Here is a 20,182-nt window from a genome sequence, read left to right as displayed (position 1 = left end):
TGTAGACCAGGCTGGCCTCAAACTTAGAAATCTGCCTGTCTCTGCCTCCCAAGTGCTGGGATTAAAGGCGTGCACCACCACTGCCCGACACAGTTGATGGCTTCTGAAAATATAGTATCGATGGATAAAGGTGTGAGAGTTCATTCTTATGCTGGATCCAGTGGCCACACACTATATCCCACAGCAGATGCCTACAAAAGTAGACCCTGACCCCAGGAGGCCTGGGTACTCTGTCCCTGTCCACAGATGGATCAGAGCTTTCAATATCCAGTATGACCGACCCGAAGCCACAGATACCAGGACTAACCCTAGAACAGAGGCGGAGGTTCACCTGAGACTTGGCCCTCCATCGCCTACGGACAGCAACCAGCAGGTGCCCCATGGGCACGGGGTTTGTGGCAGACAGAGTGTGCATTCACATGCACATGCGCATGTGTGTATGCATGTTTGTGTGTGTGATTACATAAATTAAGAGGCTTCTGTGCCAACTAGGGAAAAGAAACAGAGCACATGTACAAAGTGGAGTTTTATTAACAATAAGGAAAATGACATCTTGAGGTGTGTGGAAAGTGGATGTGGCAGCAAGCTTTACACTCAGTAAAACAGGCTGGACTACAAACGGTAAGCAGTGCCTGCTTTATATGTGGGACCTAGGCCTAAAATGTATGTACCCGAGCTTCCATGTGTTGTGTGTGTCTGTATGTGCTGTGTGGGGCTGTGACATGTCGGAAGAGAGGAGCCGAGACAAATGACAGAGGTGGGAAGTGGAGGGGATGGGAGCCAGGTGAGTGAGGGGGCAGTGGGAAAGGGGATGAATTCGAGCCAAGGGTGTGTGCAGACTGCACGTGGACGAGCAGGTCTATGATGCACTTGCGGCTCATGACTGACTGTGGAGACGTCACACACACTCACCCCTGCACATGTGAGGGTCCTCGTCCGGTTGTGAACCTTGTTATGGATGTATGTTGTGGTTCCATCTTGAGACACGCCATCGACCTTCACTGTCATGGAGAAGCTGGTCTGAATAGATGTTTCTACAAGAGAGAGAAATCTGTTATCCGAGACCACATCGACACAGCAACTCACAGCAGCAGAGCCTCCTGCCGACAGGAACACACAGAGAGCAGGAAGCATCCGAAGGCCACATCACCCCGCCCTCCATGCTGGAAAGCCTTGGCTACCTCCCACCATTGCTCAGGGGCCTGTGTTATGTTCAACCTGCATCTGTGACCCATCTGTTACACCTCACATACGGGTGCATGGCTATAAAATCACTCCTTTTCACTCTCCACAGAGATTCTTCAAGTTATACCAAGATATAAACAAATCTCTATTTCTTACTAAAATTTGTCTAATTATATTCTTAGTATAAAACAGAGAACCGAGCTGTTGAAACAGCTCAGTGGACAGAGAAGCCTGTGGCTAAACCTGGCCAACCACCTGAGTTCCACACCAAGAATTTATTTACGTGGTAGAGGGGGGTCAACGCCCTCCAGGTGACCTCTGACCTCCACATGCATACACATATACACACTCTCAAATAAATACATGTGCTAGATTTTGAGAGAGAGAGGTGGAGATAGGGTGGGGACATTTTGGAGAGATGGTGTGGCGTTTCAGAGGCTTGCTACTTGGGACTGGAGTTCAAATCCCAGCACCTGAATACAAGTGTCCCCCCACACACCTACAACCCTAGCACTGTGGAGAGGGGAGGAGACAGGAGAATTGCTGAGCCTTTCTGGCTTGCAGGAAATGTGAGCCCCAGGTTCAGAGAGAGATCATGTCTCAAAAGAACAGGCAGAGGGTGAGAGAAGGTCCAGATGTCCTCTTCTGGCCTCTGTGCCAGCATCCGGTGCGCACTCTCTCACTCACATACACACAGATATTTAAATAGCAACAATAATACACAAAGGCGGCTTCACAGAACAATTAAAATCCCACTCAAATAGCCATAGTTAACATTTTCTGCGTCTATTCTTTCTCTAGACCATCATCTAAATACATATATCTTGATGTAAAATTTATTTTTGCTTTTTCTCACTTTTTTTTTTATTAAGATCAAGGGATTGTTTTCTTTCTTAGATTACCTCAGCTGATCAGAAACCACCCTCAATGCTCACTAGAATGAAATACAGCTTGTGTCACAGAAGATGCAGAGGCTATTCTCTCAGCAACGGTGCCCCAGGGCTGGACTGCTCAGCAGCTCCCCTCCCCGACTGCCGACTGAACAGGCCCAACACGTGCAGGGGTAGCCCTGGCTTCTACCCCATGATACTTCCTCTCCCTGTGTCAAACTGTCCACACGATACCAAGTATCCGTAGGGATCCGAAGCATGCCTCGGGGTGTCAGGACGGATGCTGTTCTCAGCTGCCCACACCCTACGCAGACCTGACAGCACGTGCCCAGACAATGGAAAGTGTTTCCCACCTCTTTGGAGTGAGAGTTTACACTAAAAACAGCAACAGGCCACCCCAAATACCTTCTGAGGGCTCCAGCTCCACAACGCACGTCAGCCATAGTTGTTGGTTATATGTAGACAGCGGGTTTGAAGGTATAACTGTCTTTAGCTGAAGCAGAAGAAAAAAAAAAATCAAAGTAACCACATGCCCTGTTCACACAATCCCTGAAGACCTCATCATAAAGTATAAAACACACACTGCACACAGCTCAGCTCCAGAGTCCTGACAGAGCTGGGTCGGCTCTCTCTTGCAGAGCACAAGCTTCCTACAGAGGCCTGGCTGTGCTGCCTTCGTACGGTGGAACAAGACAGCAGGGAACTGTCCATGTTCACCGTATCCTAGTCTCTGTAACCATCTCTGCAGAACTGTGATTGGCTGTGACATCACATCCCTGTAAACTGTGATAGGCTGCGGATGTCTGCTGTGATTGGGGTCGGACATCGCTGCCAACCTGCCGGGGGGTAAACTGAGACGGCTGGCTGGCCGTGTGACAATGGTCATCTACAGTGTGTGTCTCCTATACACACAACAGTGGTTTCCCGCAGAAGGCTGTGGAGGAAGCTGGTGAAGGTGCCTACCTACATTCCCACAGCCAGCACTATCTGAATGCTTCAGCTGCAGAGGTGAATGTCTTCTCTTGTTTTCAGACTGTCAGGGTCCCTACCAAACTTTCTGGAACCACAGTTGTCTGAAAGCCATTGGGGAATGAAAACTATTAGACGGGAATGTTGTCTTTCTGAAGCAAAATGTTTTCATAGAAGCTCTGAGTTCCATGGGATGACCGTTACTCTCCCTGTCAGAGAGAGAGACCCTGAGAGGCAGGGACTATAAGACCCACAACTGTCAAGAAACCTCATAGTGGTGCCTCTTCAAATCAGACCCTCTGCCTCAGAGCTCAATACAACGAGGAATGCAAAGAGGCCTCAAAGGCTGGCTACCCAGAGGTGGTTCCAGGATGGCAGTGGCAGAGAACTGTACACTGTAAAAATCGTAAGGGATCCAGGCACTATGACAAATGTTAGCACTCAGAAGGCAGAGGCAGGTGCAGTTTTGTGAGTTCAAGGCCAGCCTGATCTACATACCAAGTTCTAGACTAACCAAGGGACCTATGCCTCAAAACCAACCAGAAATTGTAAGAAGAGACCCTAACAGGTAGGCAGGCTGGAGCCAGGAGGAGGGACAGACGACAGTGAAGGCACACGTGGCATGGTGCCATGAAGACACAGGAGCATGGTCAGCTAGAGACTGGCTATGAATGACACACAGAGAGACCCTGTTGCGTACTTCTCCAATTGGAAGGACTTGTTTTTGATAAAGGTGATGACAGATCAAGGTAGATTTAAATGGGGCCAGCAGACTTTCATTCAAGCTGCCCTCATGCAGGGAATCCCAACCAACAAAGAGGGCTGCTGCTACTGGAACTAACAGGGAACAGGTCCTACCTTAGACAAACAGAGAGAGGTCAGCCATTAAGTGCTTCCCATGTAAGCAAGGGCACCCCACCCCCACCCGTCATCCATTAGGCCAGGTAGCACACAGTTGTAATCCCAGCTCTGGGGAGGTACAGACAGGAGGATTTCTAGGCTCACTGGCCAGCTAGCCTAGTCAGCTAGGCCAAGTCCCAGTGAGAGATACTTAGCTCAGAATGAATGAATGAATGAATGAAAGAAAGAAAGAAAGAACAACACCCAGCTGATGACTTCTGAGGACCTAACCCTGTGCTAGCCTGTGGCCTCCACATACATGTGCATATATACAAATTAAGCTTTTTAAAGGCAAGGGTCAGATGCCTAAGTCATCACTGTGCCATCACAGTGAGTGCAGCAGGGTATCCGACATGAGCAGTCAGCATGAGTTAAGGACATTTAGAAGTGAGCTGTAGTTCTGTCAGGGGGACACAGTGTCCTTCCACCACCATCCCGCTAAGACACCAAGGACCCTAACAAGGGAATTTCAGCGGACAGGATCCCAGGTGTGAAACAAGAACTGTGTGCTGGTCGAGCAGGCTGAGCAGTCTATCCTCAGGAGGCTCTCCTCAGGGTGAAGTGTATAATGACCACCACCTGACTCTGACAGCACAGTCCCTCTTACCTTTTTGCTACTATTCAGTGAATAATTAGCAGGCAAAGTCTCGATCACTCTGGGTCCTAGAGCAACAAAGAGAAGGGGAGTGAGGGATTACAGTGGATAACTTACTGATTCTGTAATCAAATTAAATGCAAGAAAGACTTACACATTAGACAGAATGCTCTCTCGTACCTGGCACCATTTTAAAAAAGAGATTTTATGTAACCAGGTCAAAAACCCAAACACAGTACACGCTCTGCCATGTGACACAGCTTCCATGCACATTAGGGCAGAAGGACCAGCAAGCGATGGTGAGATCTCCATAGACTCCTCTTTCTATTGTACATGGCCCCAAGGAAACATTACTAAGAAAAGAAGACTAGTTAATGAACTCATCCATTAACCTAGTTGTCTAGAAACACTAGGCAGGAGTGAAACATATGGCTTTTTTGAAATCAATGTTCCATTAAGTTCTTTCTCCCCTAATTTTATGGTGATTAAAATACATACAGAGCCTACAATTTTAAGTACAGTTCAGCAGGACTCAGTCATCTGTGCTGTGCAGACACTGCCACCCATCTCTGTAGCTCTTCTTGTAAAACTCAGTCTGCACTACTAAGCTCCCCACTCCACCTCCCTGTGCCCGGCAGGCATCTCTGTGTACCTCAGCTAAGTGGGATCACACCGTATTCATCTGAGATGGTTTATTTAATTTAGTTCACACCCTATTCATCTGTCTGAGATGGTTTATTTAATTTAGTACAAGGTACTCAAGACTCATGCAGTAATCTGTCTACGTTGTCTAATTTTTTTCTTTTTACCTTTTTGTTTGTATATGTGCCATAGCATGTGTACACAAGCAATCAGAGGACTATGCAAGGTAGTTGGTGCCCTCCTGTGGAGTTGGGGAATTGGCAGCAAGCATGCCACTGGCTTTACCCACTGAGCCATTGCTGTGTAATAGTTTCTTGCAGGGAAGCCCTTTAAACCAGTGGTTCTCAACCTGTCTGTGGGCTATGAACAATCCTTTCATAGGGGTAGCATATCAGATATTTACAGTAGTAAAGTTACAGTTATAAAGTAGCAAGGAAAATAATTTTATGGTTGGGGATCACCACAACATGAGGAACTATGTATTAAAGGATAGCAGTATTAGGAAGGTTGAGGACCACTGCTTTAAACAGAAAGGTAAACAGCTTGAAATAGCTTCAGGAAGTCCCTGAAACCGACCAGATTCATTAGGCCCCCTCCCTGACAGATAAGCAAGAAAAGCTGAGAATTCTTCTTCTTCATCGTCATCGTCGTCGTCGTTGTCTTCATCTTCATCTTCGTCTTCTTCTTCTTCTTTTGTTTTTTGTTTTTGTTTTTTGTTGTTTTTTGAGACAGGGTTTCTCTGTGTAGCCTTGGCTGTCCTGGAACTCACTTTGTAGACCAGGCTGTCCTGGAACTCAGAAATCTGCCTGCCTTTGCCTCCCAAGTGCTGGGATTAAAGACGTGCGCCACTAGAGCTCTCCTCAAAGGAAGGAAGGCTGAGCTGCAAAAAAGGGACCAGAGAGGAGAAAAGCTGCAAAGATTCTGACACCGGGTCAGCTGCCTGGAAGAAGCAGAAACCAGCTAAGCATCCCGGAAGAGACTTAGACCTGAATCACCTGGAAGGATGCTCTCCATCCTGTTGAGCACTGTGCTCCAAGTTTCTCAGCCATGAGCTGTCACCCATGCTGGAGTGGGCCTTGGTGATGCCACCATTTTTTTTTTTTAACTTTCAATAATTATGTTCATGTGCTAGAGAAATCCATTTAAAAAAAAAATCACAGTATTGTTGCAAATGTATAAGAATTTTATAAAAGTATAGTAAATGCACACTTAAAATATCAGACTGGAACACTTACCAAACAGTGTTTTCCTAAAGTAGTATCTATAGTACATTTCTTTATTCATACATCTTCAAATGGTCAAGTTTTCTTTCATACATCCAAAATGTAATATGAAGTTGTCTTATTCACCAAATGTTAGCGCTACTTGAAGTCTGGTTCCAAACTAATCAGCCTGCTTTTAAATTTTAAGACATCTGTTGAAAATTTATATGATCAAACCAAACCGAAGTGGTATAAATTTTANACATTGGATTGCACATCATTGTAAAGGTACCAGTAACCATTATTATTTAGTGATTATAGATCTTTTTGATAGGGAGAAGGCAGATCACCATCTGGAATGGTCTGTTTCATTTTCTCTTTTTTTTTTCTTTTTTTTTCTTTTTTCTTTTTTAAATCAAGGAACACTGTCGTGAATTTTTTTTGTCATTGCTTTTTTTTTCTTTTCTTTTTTCTTTTAAGAGACCATTCCACTTTATTTTTAGCATCCAGATGCATAAGGACTCATATGTAAAGCAGTCATACACCATTAACACCCATGTGATAAAATACATACACAAATCCAACAAACGGCTAATACATAGTAAAGCCTAAGCATACCACTATGCAGTGTTATGAATACATAACTTGGAGACTTTAGTTAGCGTACTATGTCATCTATTCATTTTGAAAACATTCATTAAGATTTTAAACGCAAATTCATTCCTTATTTGGAGTAAAACAAAATCCTCTGTTATAACAAGTATGGGTCATAAGTATTCAAATCTATTCATTAATTTACAAATAACCCAAAGAATTCTGTAATGCTCAATAGAAGTATGTAATAAAAACATTGCATATGTCCTATTGTGATGTCTTTAGCAATTGTTTACTNAAATAAAATGCAAACATCAATCTTCAAAATACAAGATCAGAAGGTAGTTTTCTTCTTTTATCTATTTGTGAAATCCATCGCCATCATATTTTACCAAAAATTGTTTTTACAAATATGTAAAAGTACATTAGATAATACTAATGAAACACAGGTAGAGTTCTAGCATATGCAGATCAATGATCAGTCAAATCATCTTCTCCAAGAACCAGATTCATTGTCCTCGTCTTCTTCGTCATCATCTTGACGCAATGAGTCACCCACCAAAGACCCTTCCTGGAATCCCTCCTCATCAGGCTCAGCTTCCTCAGTATCCACAGCTGACATGTTAGTTATTGGCTTATTCCAGGCCAGCTTTAAATCCTGCCCTTTGAAGCGAGCTCCGAGAATTGCAGCTGCTTCTGCTTCTGCTCTTGTCTTCAATGTAATTATTGCATGAAGTGAAGAGTCATCAATCTGACAGTCCTCAATTTCACCATACTGTGCAGAATGAGGAAGAAGATCGTCTCTATCACTCTCTGCAAATGCAGAGATCTCCAATGCTCTGGGTCGGTGATCCAGCACAGCATGCCCAGGCACACCTCGGCCTCGGCCTCGGCCTCTACCTTGCCCCGTCCGGGAGCTGCACCTCGACCTCTTGTATGAATACCTCTACCTCGGGCCAGATGAAAGAATTCCTCTTTCAGCAGATTCCAGCTGTAATTCTGTATACTTTCTCCTAAGTTCAGTGGCTTCTTCTCCAACCTGATGCCACCATTTTTAAGTCATTTCTGTCCCTACGCCTGTAACGAACCCCAGTTGGGTCTGGTGGTATCTGTACTTTGGTCTGTCATGGGATCCCTATCTGGGGTAAGGAGATGTACGTGTTGCCTCTCCCCAGGAAAAGTTTTGTTACACAGAACAGTTCAGCTACACAACAGACATCTCTACTGTAGCACATGTCACATTGCCCTTGTCCAACATCTGTCACTGGATGAGTTCACCCCTGTAACCACCATGGGCAACAGTACTCTGTACACAGGACACGGATACCTCGTCGTAATCCTGTCTTTATTTAGAAACCATAAGGAGAAAGTGAATGCTAACCACACGATACTACTTGTATGGGATACTTGTTCTACCCTTTCTCTTCGACCTGTCCATTGTCTCTGGCTAGAAAATAAGGCTTCTATAGACAAAATACAGTCTGTGTCATATTTGTGCATGTGCACACATGTGTGTTATGGAGTGTGTGTGGTATTCACATACAGGGGAGGTGCAAATACCTATGGAAATGTGTGTGCAGAGGCCAGGGAGAAGAGCATCAGGTGTCTTCCTCTCTCACTTCTGATGTAGGTCCTCTGAGGCAGGGTCTCTCCCTAAACCTAGAACTTACATTTCCAAGGAAGATGGAAGTCAGTGAGCCTCCAGTGATTGCTAAGTCTCCATCTCTCCCCACCAGCAGTAATGGGGATGCAGGCAGGTGCTGGGATCTGAACTCAGGTCCTCATGGTTTCTCAGCAAATGCCCTTAACCTCTGAGCCATCTCTCCAGCCCCTCATGTAGTGTTTTGAGTCGAGTCTAGCTACCCCTGCCTTTTAATCAGAGGATTTAATCACCTTATATTTAGTTACTCATTAGGAGGGCTCATGCCAGTTCCTCTATGTTTCAGTTTCCTGCACATTTGTTTCCCATCGACCCCATAGCTTTTTTGTTCCTCACTTGACACCAAAGTCATAGTCTGACTGGCATTTCTAACAGCTTAATATGGCAATACATAAATACTCTGTCTCATCTTTCATGTTACAACTGTGACATGATCTTTGTGAACAGATATGCACATACATACAGACACACAGACAAACACACAGCTTGCACAACACGGGGGAGGCGCTCAGAATCAAACCCATGGCCTCGAATGTGCTAGGTAGACAAGTACTCTTCCACTTATTTGTTATTTTATATCCAAACCAATAAAATAATGTTCAAAATTAAGTCTCTTGCGTAGGAACCAAAGTGTGGACTTGCATGCTTACCGTAATAGCAGCTTTTACATTCTCATTGTAAACATACAGGCTCCAAGCAATGGGAAAATGAGAGTGGATTTTCACACTGATGTTAGAATGACATGAGCTTTTATAATTAGGAACGTCACCTTTGCTGGACTCGCTGTGCTTGAACCCTCGGCTCTGCCTGCAGCACAGGTGTAGTGGCAGCTGTTCCTTTGGCCCTGTGGCTTTAGCTTCCTGGGAACATCTTCTTTTCACCCCCATTTTCTCATCTAGAGACCAGGTCTTGCTACTTAGCCTTGACTGACCTCAGACATCCAAGTTCTAGGAATTCAGGCGTGAGCCAGCACACTCAAGCTCTATGTCTTGTTTAAAGAACAGTTTTGCAGCAGGATTCCTGGTTGAGAACTGAGCATTTTCAATGCATCAGTCCGTCTTCCACCCAGTACGACTGAGCTGAGACACGTGCTGGCAACCTCACCGAGGACTGCCTGTCTGTAGTGAGTCCCTCTTTCTTGCTCTGGTCGGGATTAAGACTGGTGTAGGCTGTAGTGACCACTGCAGCTCATTAAACTTCTTGCATGTACTGGCAACTATTCTCCCTGCCCCCCTGCCTTCTCCTGAGACTCACAACCTGTGTATGGATTACTTGGTGGTGGCCCAAAGGCCCTGGAGGCTCTGTTCAATATCTCTGATCATTTCCATTCTGCTCCCCAGACTCAAACACAGCGGTCAGCCTATCTTCAGGTTTGTAGATGCCTCCCTCGGCCTGTTCCGATCTGATTCACCTTTCCAGTGGACGTTTTCACTATGGTACTTTTTAGGTCCAGAATTTCCTTTTAGTTTCTCTTCCCTTCCCAGCATCCCCTAATGCTCTCTGGATCTTTCCACATCTTCCTCTTACTCTCTATGACAGCTATCATAGCCTCTGTTTAGCAGATCTGTCTGGGACAGAGTCTGAAGTATTTGTGATTTTTTTTTTCTTTTGGTGAACCATATTTTATTATTTTATCAGTCAGCTTTGTCTTTAAAGACAATGCAGTGGCACCCTGGAAGTCAGGGTCTCCACAGTGAAACTCTCTTTTTAAGTAAATTAAAAGAAAATCATTCTCAGCTTGGGATGCCAATTCTCTGCTGCCTCTATGGCTGCCCCAGCTTGCTGCCCACAATCCTCCATCCAACTCAGACCGTGCTGGTGTAGTGTGTGGACCTTGAACCGTACAACTTCATGTTTCAGAGGCACCTGAAAATCCTGTGAGGATGTCTCCATATAGGAAGAGCTGCCCAAGCAGACTCCCACTACTGTCCCTGGCTTCTTGGAAAGCCTCAGGAACCTGGACTCTAAGCTAACTAGTTGTTCGGGCCTCAGTTTCCATGTCTGCAGAATAAGGTCGTAACATAACGGTCCCTAATCTACCCCCTGCTCTCCAATATAGCATTGCCACATAAAGTAATTAAGAAAAGAGTGCTAACCACAGTTAATTTCATGTGTTAATCTCAGTGGGGCATAGGGGGCAGATGGCAAGGTGTTAGGTTACACATGGCCGTCACGAGTCTCTGAGGGACAACTGGGTACGATTCCGCCAGACCGCCCTACGCAGGGAAAGCGGGCAAAGAGCTGCACAGATAGCTAAGGAGAACTTGGTCTCCCACCGTCAGTAGGAACCTTAGTCTCCTGTCGGGAGACTCAGGCCTGGACTGGGCTCACACAATCAACCCGTTGGGTCTTTGGCCCCTGGACCCTGACTGATGTACTGGCTCTCCTGGCTCCCATTTGCTGACTAGAGACCTGCAGATGTTTTAACATCCTGAATCGTGTGATCCAGTTCCTTTACTTTACATAGATATAAGAGTAATATCATATATGATTATATAATATATGCTATATCTAGCAATATATATCTAGTAATAATACCAACAATTATTTATAGTAATTCACTTACACTTTAATATAAATACCATTGTTTGTAATGATTATATTATATATTATAATTGTATACAGTAGTGAGATGTAATTATAATATAGTGGATATGAATATGTATGCATATGTGTGTGTACATACATATGCACATACGTATTCCCTATTGTTTTTCTTTCTCTAGAAGATGCACAGTAATCTGTGCATGAGAGAAAGTGATGAAACTCTTGTGTCCCATGTATTGGCTTTGGGGCACCAACTTCCACCTTCATCTCAAAGGCTGGATATAGTCGGGGTGTCTGAGACACAGCAGCTTGAGGAAACAAAAGCTGGCTAATGTCCCACAGAGACTGCACGCGGTACTGACGCCTTGCTGCCCATGTGAAAGGGCAGGTTAAGATGCAGGTGAGACAATGGGTGAGCCCTGGTGACAGTTATGATGGATATAACTGCTATGACTTAATCCCTTAGTGACTTAACAGCAAGGAGGAGAAGTTGTCTGTAGTCGTTATGGTGACAACTGTGCCCTTTTCGTTACAAGGCAAGAAACATCTTAATCTCCCATCCTTGATTTCTGAGACACAAACACCCCTGGGATAAAACTAAGGCTTAATGCAATCCACACTCAGTGTTACATGCATCTGTGCATCCGTGCACCCATCACTCAGAAGAGCTAACGCAAACCACCCTCAATGAACACGCTAGCTTACTTAAAAAGAAAGGAAAAGAAATGGAGGAGAGCACTCTCTTGCCAAAGCTGGCTCCTGCTGCCCATGGTGGGGCAAGACACAGAGCCCCAGCCCCTGAAACCTTGGGAAGACCATTCAGTTTCCGAGGCTCTGTTTTATGGCTGTATAAAGGGAAGTTAGGGGCTGGGGAAACAGTCCAGCGGGCCAAGAGCATGAGGTGCAAGTATGAGGACTAGACCTGACACCCTGGCACCCAAGCAAACGCTGCGCAGGAAGAGACCTGCCTGATGCCAGGGCTCAGAAGGCAGAGTGGCATCCCCAGAGCAGGCTGACTGGCTGGAAGGCTGAGTCAGTGAGCCCTGGGTTCAAGTGAGAGATCCTGCCTAATATACAAGGGGACGAATAACAGGGGAAGACATGCAACACCAACATCTGGACACATACACATAATCTGACATCAACATCTGGACACACAGATACAGGCACAGACATCTGACACCAACATCTGGACATATAGACACACACCACCACCACCCCCACCACCAACAACAAAAATAGGTTTGCCTTTCCAGAGGATGTCAGAGCTACAAATTATTGGGCAGTTTCTAATGCCCAGTGATTTTCACAGAGTCCTGGAGCTTGGGGTCACCAGCCCAATCTCCCTGTGCCCCCAGTCCATTCACGTAGATCTTTGCAAGGCCTGTATCCCCCTCAGACAGTGGGTTCTGGATTCCCCAGGACACAAGACTCTAGAAATGTTTCAGTGGGTTACAAAGCAAGTTCAAAGCCAGGTTGGCTTATTTAAAAATGAGGAGAAAGAGGTGGTAGTGGAGGAGGAGGAGGATAAACAGGGGAAGAGAAAATAATGATAATGAATTATTATTATTATTATTATTATTATTATTATTATTATTATTATTATTATTATCATTCAAATAAATGGCAGGTAGCAGCAGTTGCCAGTCCCAGCAAACTGACCCAGGACCCTGCTGCTGTGAACAGCATGCCAACATTACCCAGCTAGGCTTCCCAAGAAGACAAGGCACAGGGTGTAACCACCCTCTGCCCTGCGGGCTCAGAGAGAAGGTACATCTCCCTTCACACCGAGGGTGGTCGGGTTGCACGGATCCTAAGTGCTGTAAGAGGAGAAACGATTAAAAGGCACTTACCCTCGATGCCCACGAAGACGGTCAGTCCAAAACAGATGAAGAAGACCACAAACACGAGGACGAAGTGGCGCTTGGAGAGCGTATAGAGCCGCATGGGTGCCAGCCTGTGGGGCAGAAGCCGGGAGTGAGGACGGTCAGGGCCCTGCCCAGGCCAGCGCCACCACCCCAGCTGCACGAGGCTGGCATCTCCCCCAGCACAGTGCTGACCTCGGAAGCATGCTGGCTCCCAAGCCAGCTGACCACCCCTGACTGCTGGCCTTGGTCACCTCTGGAATGGAGCATTCCTGTATGTCAGAGTCACTGCCACTCTGGCCTGCCTCCTGCAGAACAAACAGACTCACCTCGCATGGTGGGAGAATAAATACTGTGGTTCCCATGCCAAGGAGAAATGTCACCACACCACAGAGATGACATAACCTTTTACATAGCCTTCTCGTAGCTGCCAGAGGAGAGCCACAGCTCAGACCAACAAGGAGCCTTGGCTCCCTCCATCAGAGAGCTACCACTGCCCACACTGAGAATGCCAAGGACCAGAGGCACCAGCCATTTCCATCTGGCCTCAGGCTTAGGCTCAGGGTCCCTCATAGCTTGAGATCCAGCTGAAGATCCCCAGCCTGGTGAAGAGCATCCCAGCCTTCCCAGAATCCTGCTTCTGAATCCCTCCCTCCATCAGGGACCCACAAGCTTCTGTCACCTAGAGGAATACAGAGGCCCTCACAGGGCTGAACACCTACACATTCCCTCAGAACAGAGCGTGGGGCGCGGGGACACTGGAGAGATGGCTCAGCAGTTGCGATCATGTACTGCTCTATCTAGCAAAGGACCTGAGTCCAGTTCCCAGAACCCACATCAGGTGGCTCACAATAGCCTAAGACTATAGCACCAGGAGATCTGAGGCCCTCTTGGCCTCAGTGGGCAAAATGACACATACCTCTGACCCTGACTCCCCAAACATACATGTGCACACACACAATTTAAAAATGGAAATACATCATCGTTAAAACAAAAAATTCCCCATCAGTACTCCATGTTGCGTTATTAGAGAGGCAAACCAAGAGGCTACTGTGCCCTGCAGAGTAGCTAAGGTCTGAACTGTGCTTGTACTCCAGTTAGCTTCACTAATAAAAAAGCAGTGTTGCTAGGAAGTGGCCAAGCCCACTAGAGGCCTAAAGAGGTGGCCGACCCCCTAGGGAGGAACTAGGGGCTCAGTTTCAGCCAGGTACTTGACTTGGAAGCTGAAAGCAACAGGAAATCTGAATCAACCCAGATAGAGGCGTGGCCTGGAAACCCAGAGAAAGGTTGACTTGTGCTCAGGGTACACACCCCTCCCTTCCACGTGTGCCTGAAATTCCGGATAGCAGGCAGGAAGTCAACCCTGGGGCTGGGCGGTCTCCGCACAAAGGTGAGGCTTGAGAGCCACCGCCAATCTGATGTGGCACTGCTAACCCTGCGAGGCCTGTGCAGCCACCCAGTGAGTACTCAGGCTGGCTGACTTTCAGACCGCTGTCCCGCGCTGTTCACTTGGTATGAGACCAAGTGGAGGCTCCAAGGCATCCCTGGGACTGCATTCCCTGGGGGGACCCATAAACCATTCTGTTGGCATGAGAGGGAAACTGGTCAATGTGCTGCTGGCTCAAATTTGGGCCACGAGGGCCTTGGGCTATCAGCTGGAACTGGCCTCTGGGAAGGGGCCAGATTTCTTTATAAAACACAGCTCTCTCCAAAGAGCGCGTAAGAGAGAGTTTATTCTGAGCTAAAGGTGAGTGACCATGGACCAGGTACTCGGACTCATGTTGCTTTGATGATGATATGTTCCATCGTGGGAGTGGCTACATCAACTTTTAACAGTCAAAACATTTACTAAGTACATCAGTGGGGCCACTAGGCAGGCAGGTCACAGCATAACAGGAAATCCCTGCTGTCGGCTTCAGATGCCATGATGATATTCTTAGCTTTGGGATTAGTGGAACCTAATGGTCTGTGTCTTAGGGTCACGATTGCTGTGATGAACACCATGGCCAAAGCACAAAGGGAGGAAAGGGTTTACACTGTAGAAAGTGGTTTACACGTCCACATCACTGCTCATCATCAAAGGAACCCAGGACAGGAACTCAAACAAGGCAGGAACCTAGAGGCAGGAGCTGATGCAGAGGCCATGGAGGGGTGCTGCTTACTGGCTTGTTCCCCAGGGCCCAGTCAGCCAGCTTTCTTATAGAACCCAGGACCACCAGCCCGTGGATGGCATCACTCACGATGGGCTGGGCCCACCCCCAGTCACTGATTAAGAGAATGCCCTACAGCAGAACCTTATGGAGGCATTTTCTCAATTAAGGTTCCTTTCCCTCATGACTCTAGGCTGTGTCAAGTTGTATACAACTAGCCAGTACAATCTGTTACTACGTCAAAAAAGTTTCACCCGACAGTTAAAAGGAAGTCAGAATGGACACAGAGGTAGGTGGGAAATGGCTAACTGGAGAATTTGAGCTCTGAAGGAAATGCTGGCTGTGCTCCGACTTCCACAATCACTTTACAGGTCCTCCGGATGAATGTGGCTTTCCCAGCGCTTTGCAGTTCACACTCTGGGTTTCCAGCGAAGCTGAGATCTGGGGCTGACGGGCCTGCCCAGCTTGTCACTGCTACTGCAGCACCTGTGGCTTCCCTGGAGGGAGGAGCCTTAGGCAATAGGACCCAGTTAATCCCCGTGTGGAAAAGCCCCGTGGAACTGAGTCCTGGCAGGAGAGCAAGTGTCGCTCTCACCCGTCCTCTGTGACCCAGTTGTCTATTTCTTTATACTGTGTGTTTGAATATATGTTTGTTTTAATGCTGTAAAGAAGGGAAGGTTTCTAGGCAACTGCATAAGACATTTCCATGTAGAAATCAAAATTTACACAAAGCTAAGTGGACTGGGTGGCAGAAACAGTGCAAACAGAGTTAGCTAACAGTATCTCACCCATATTAATGGTGCCAACTGAGAAAAATGTGCCAGGTCTCCAGGAGACGCTGGGACCGGGGGAGGCTGGAGAGGGGCGTCCAGAAACTGTGACATCTATGCCACTCTCCTATGGATTGAAAATGGCTTTCAGAGATCTCAGAGCCATTGTGAACTACGACTGCACTGTATTCAGTGGCCTGGTCCTGTGGTCAGACATCAAGCAACAAGGAGAACTCCTTGGCCAACGGCTAAAAGCAGAGGCTTGGAGGCAGAGAAAAGCAAAGGAAGGTTAGATTTTAAACCTGGAATTTAAAGTGCATCATTTGGCCAGGCACTGCGGGGCACGCCTTTAATCCCAGCCCTCTGGAGGCAGAGTCAGAGATCTCTGTAGGATGGAGGCCAGCCTGGTACACATAGCAAGCATGAGGCTAGCCAGGGCTAGAGAGATCTCATCTCAACACGCAAAGGCATCACTGACACCCTACACTCAGTCACTCAGCAGATGAGAAAGAAGCAGACATTTAGGAAGTGCTTGAGGACACGGCTCAAATGTAAATAACATGTGCCTCCCCTCCCCCTCCCAGGACAAGAGCCACTTTGGCTCAGTTGGCAGAGGAAGCACGAGGAACCATGTTTAATACCCATCACTCACATAAAATAGCCAGGTGCAGCATTACACCTGTAAGCCTAGCACTGGGGAGGCAGAAACAACTCTGGACTTGAGTACACATATGTGCACGCGCACACATACATACACACACACACACACACACACACACAGGCACCCGCCAACATTTTCTCTTCCTATGTGTTCCACCTAGGTGTTGGGTACATGGCCCAGTGCCTAAAGTGTTCGTTACACAAGTGTGAGGCCCATCCCCAGAGCCCATGTTAAGGCTGGGCGTGGTAGTGGCTGCTTAACCTGATGCTGAAGGGCACAGACAGATCCTTAACCTGACGCTGAGGGGCACAGGCAGACAGATCCTTAACCTGACGCTGAGGGACACAGACAGACAAATCCTTAACCTGACACTGAGGGGCACAGACAGACTGATCCTTAACCTGACACTGAGGAGCACAGACAGACAGATCCCTGGCACTCAGAAAGCACTGGGTTCAGTGAAAGGCTGTTTCAACTAAACAATAACAACAACAACAACAACAACAAAAACCAAACAATAAAGTGAGAGAGACAGAAGACCCGAAGTTAACCTTGATCCTCCACATCTCTACACACATACATTACACATACATATTTTTTTAATTTAAAAAAAAAAAAAAAGAGCTGGGCGTGGTGGTACACGCCTTTAATCCCAGCACTTGGGAGGCAGAGGCAGGCAGATTTCTGAGTTTGAGGCCATCCTGGTCTACAAAGTGAGTTCCAGGACAGCCAGGGCTATATAGCAAAACCCTGTCTCAAACAAACAAACAAACAAACAAACAAAAAGCTTCCACTTAAACCCAAGCAAAAGTTCCCTGATTTAGCAATCAAGCCACCCAAATCAGCGGGAAGAAGTCACAGGATAGCAAACTAACCCCTGTGCTTGAGAGATGCAGCCCCAGGGAGCCACCGGTGCTGGGTTCAGCGGGGCGCTGGGCTACACAGGATGGTCACATGCAAAAGATGTCCTGTCCATCCCTGCCATGGCTCTCCCAGCTCCCAATCTGAAGGGCTTGACAGCTGAGAATCCTCATGTTATCCTTAATAAACTCTGAGTCTATAACTTACTTATGGCCAAGCAAGAGATGCCTCGGTCCCAAAGCTGAGAGAAATGAGCAGTCCTTTTCAGAACAGCCATTCCAGCCACCAGAGACCAGCCTGGCGGATGCATCCCAACTGCCCATCTCACCGGCTGAAATGTCAAGCTGGCTGGACCAGGCAGGTCTCAGTGACACGGAAAGTCTGTTGTCCTCCAGGGTCAAAACAACCAAAGACCACTTCTACAGCTGCTATACACAGGGCTTTGAGGTAAAAATCAGAGGCCCATGCAGCTCTGTGGCTACCATGACCTTGAACTCCCCCAGTCGGGGATTCTGGACACCACGCACCATGAGTTCTCCACACACCGGCTGTCTCCCTTTTCTACCCTCCCCACCTCCAGGAACCACGCAAGGCTCTGCTCACACCTACCCAACTCTAAAGACCTGTCTCCAGGCATTTCCACTCAGGAGTTCTACATTACCTCATGGTCAAGCGGCTTAGAGCCAAACGATAAACCCTGCCTTCACTTGCTACTTTCTGCCTCTACCGCTTATGCTGTATTTTTCATTATGTTCATTATTAATTTACAGGGGGCAGGGTGTGCACGTGTGTCCACATGCCGTCATGTACACATAGAGCTCCGAGACAACTCCTTCCACTATGTAGGTCCTAGGAATTGAACTCAGGGAAAGGTGAGTCCTAACTCCCACGCCCTCTCCACCCCCACACTACAGGCAAGTCCATGCACACACTCCCCTGACCTGAATTTCTCTTCTCCCCCAGCCGTGCAAATCCTACCCCACGTTCACTCTCACCTTCTCAGGACACACTGCAGCAGAAGCCCATTTCTCATGGCTGCCCACATTGTAACTATGATAACAGGGGACTTACTACAACTGTGCCTCTGGGACACAGGCCTGAACACAAAATCTCACCTGGCCTGCACAGACGCCAGGCTCAGCACCTGGTAGAGCTCACAACTCGGCTACAGCAGAGGTTTGAGTGAGATGTCCCGCACAGACTGGGGCTTTTGAGTACTGGGTTCCCGGCTGGTGGCACTGTTTGGGCAGGTGAGGACAGAGGACGGATATCATTGTGTGTGTGGGGGGGGGGGGGGGAGTGTGCCATTATGAGTTATCTCTTTGCTTCCTACTTGCAGTTTAAGACCTGAGCTCTCAGCCTGCCGCTCCTCATCTGCTGCCATGCTTCCCCAACATCATGGTGAGGATCTTTGTAAACTGTCTTGCCCGTGGTGTCTCATTGCAGCAACAGAAAAGCAACTAAGACAGACTCATTGGCCATTACCTATTACTACCGTTTGTGGTTCACTTAAGCCAGTGTGAGATGCTAGGGAGTGACAAGCAATCCCTGCTTCTCCAAGGCGGAGGACTTCTGTGACCCCGCCCCACCCCACTCCCCAAAGGCTCTCTGCGGTCCTTTATGGCATGGAGTTTCCCTCTCTAGGTCTATCAACCTCTCCTGACTCGGGATCTCACGAACATGCCCTATACTCCTGGCACGTCCTTGGAAGATCTTCCAAATGCAATGAAACAGGCCATTCCTGTGGATGCTCTGGGCTCTGTCTACAGCCACAGACTTATCTCCCAGAGAAATACAACATGACTTCATTGGAACGCCCACCCCCATCCCCAACTGCTGCCGTAACCAAAACTGTCCAAGCCCTGCTGCCCCTCATATGTACAGCCATGAGCGCTTCACAAGAGACTGCTTCTACTGAGGTAAAGTCTGTGGAGACACCAAGGCACACGGGCAAATCATGCTACAGGGCTCTCTGTGACACAGGTGTCTACCGGGGACACATGCTGCTCCCCGCCTCTTTATTCTGTTCACTCCTCAGCTTGTCTCGGCTTATCTCGGGATGAGATGAGGAAGAATTTCCTCCTCCATCTCCAACTAGCCCTCAAGTCCAGACCCCTATGGAACTATCCACTTGCCTGACCCATTCAGGGATCCAATAAGAGACCTCAATGTGACTCGTCTGACCCAAATCTCCTGGTCCTCTCCATCATCTGCTCTGCCAACAGCCTTCTTCACTTGAGGTCCTAGTTGCTTAAGCCGGAATCGTGGATGCCACAAGCAGTCTGGTGTGGAGGTGGAAAGACAGAGCCATCTAAAGTCACTGGAGCCTGGCCTTAAGCCACCGACTTTTGAGGAACTGAGCTCATGTTCCCACTGCAAGCTAAGCCACTTCCTGCAAGACTGTCTATTAAAGCCAAAAAGCTTCCTATGAGTACACATGTCCTCCCCCAACTCAAAATACTAAGGCCCACAGGTAAGAGAGTCCATCCTTATCTGCCAGCATCTTTCATGTTTTCAACATTTGACAGTTATCAGGCATCCTGCCAGCAGGCCTTGCCCTTCCCACTGCCACTGGCTGATCGACGAGAGCCAGCCCCCAGGTGCCCCTCCTGCCTTGGACGAGACACCCCAACCACTGTGAGAGAAAGTGCAGGCTGCCTCTCAGGACTGAGGGTTTTGCTGGACGTGACC

At 47.5% G+C, this 20,182-nt stretch overlaps 1 protein-coding gene across 3 annotated transcripts in view; it reads right to left on the bottom strand.

The window, feature by feature from the left end:
* Tmem181 (transmembrane protein 181) overlaps nucleotides 1–20,182 on the bottom strand; it is a 52,047-nt gene that overhangs the window by 14,746 nt on the left and 17,119 nt on the right. For all 3 annotated transcript variants that reach the window (XR_003842702.1, XM_021221151.2, XM_021221152.2), the window contains exons 2-5: nucleotides 13,038–13,141; nucleotides 4,552–4,607; nucleotides 2,481–2,568; nucleotides 913–1,034 (exon numbers count right to left, since the gene is read on the bottom strand). Coding sequence is in view for 2 of the 3 variants with exons in the window: in XM_021221151.2 (XP_021076810.1) it covers nucleotides 913–1,034; nucleotides 2,481–2,568; nucleotides 4,552–4,607; nucleotides 13,038–13,141 (370 nt within the window). In the remaining variant the exon portion in view is untranslated. The remainder of the gene's footprint in view (nucleotides 1–912; nucleotides 1,035–2,480; nucleotides 2,569–4,551; nucleotides 4,608–13,037; nucleotides 13,142–20,182) is intronic.

This window comes from Mus pahari, chromosome 21 (assembly GCF_900095145.1).
Source record: "Mus pahari chromosome 21, PAHARI_EIJ_v1.1, whole genome shotgun sequence".
NCBI lineage: Eukaryota > Metazoa > Chordata > Mammalia > Rodentia > Muridae > Mus > Mus pahari.
Note: the sequence above shows the minus strand (reverse complement) of the source record. Positions and strands in the feature narration are given on the sequence as shown.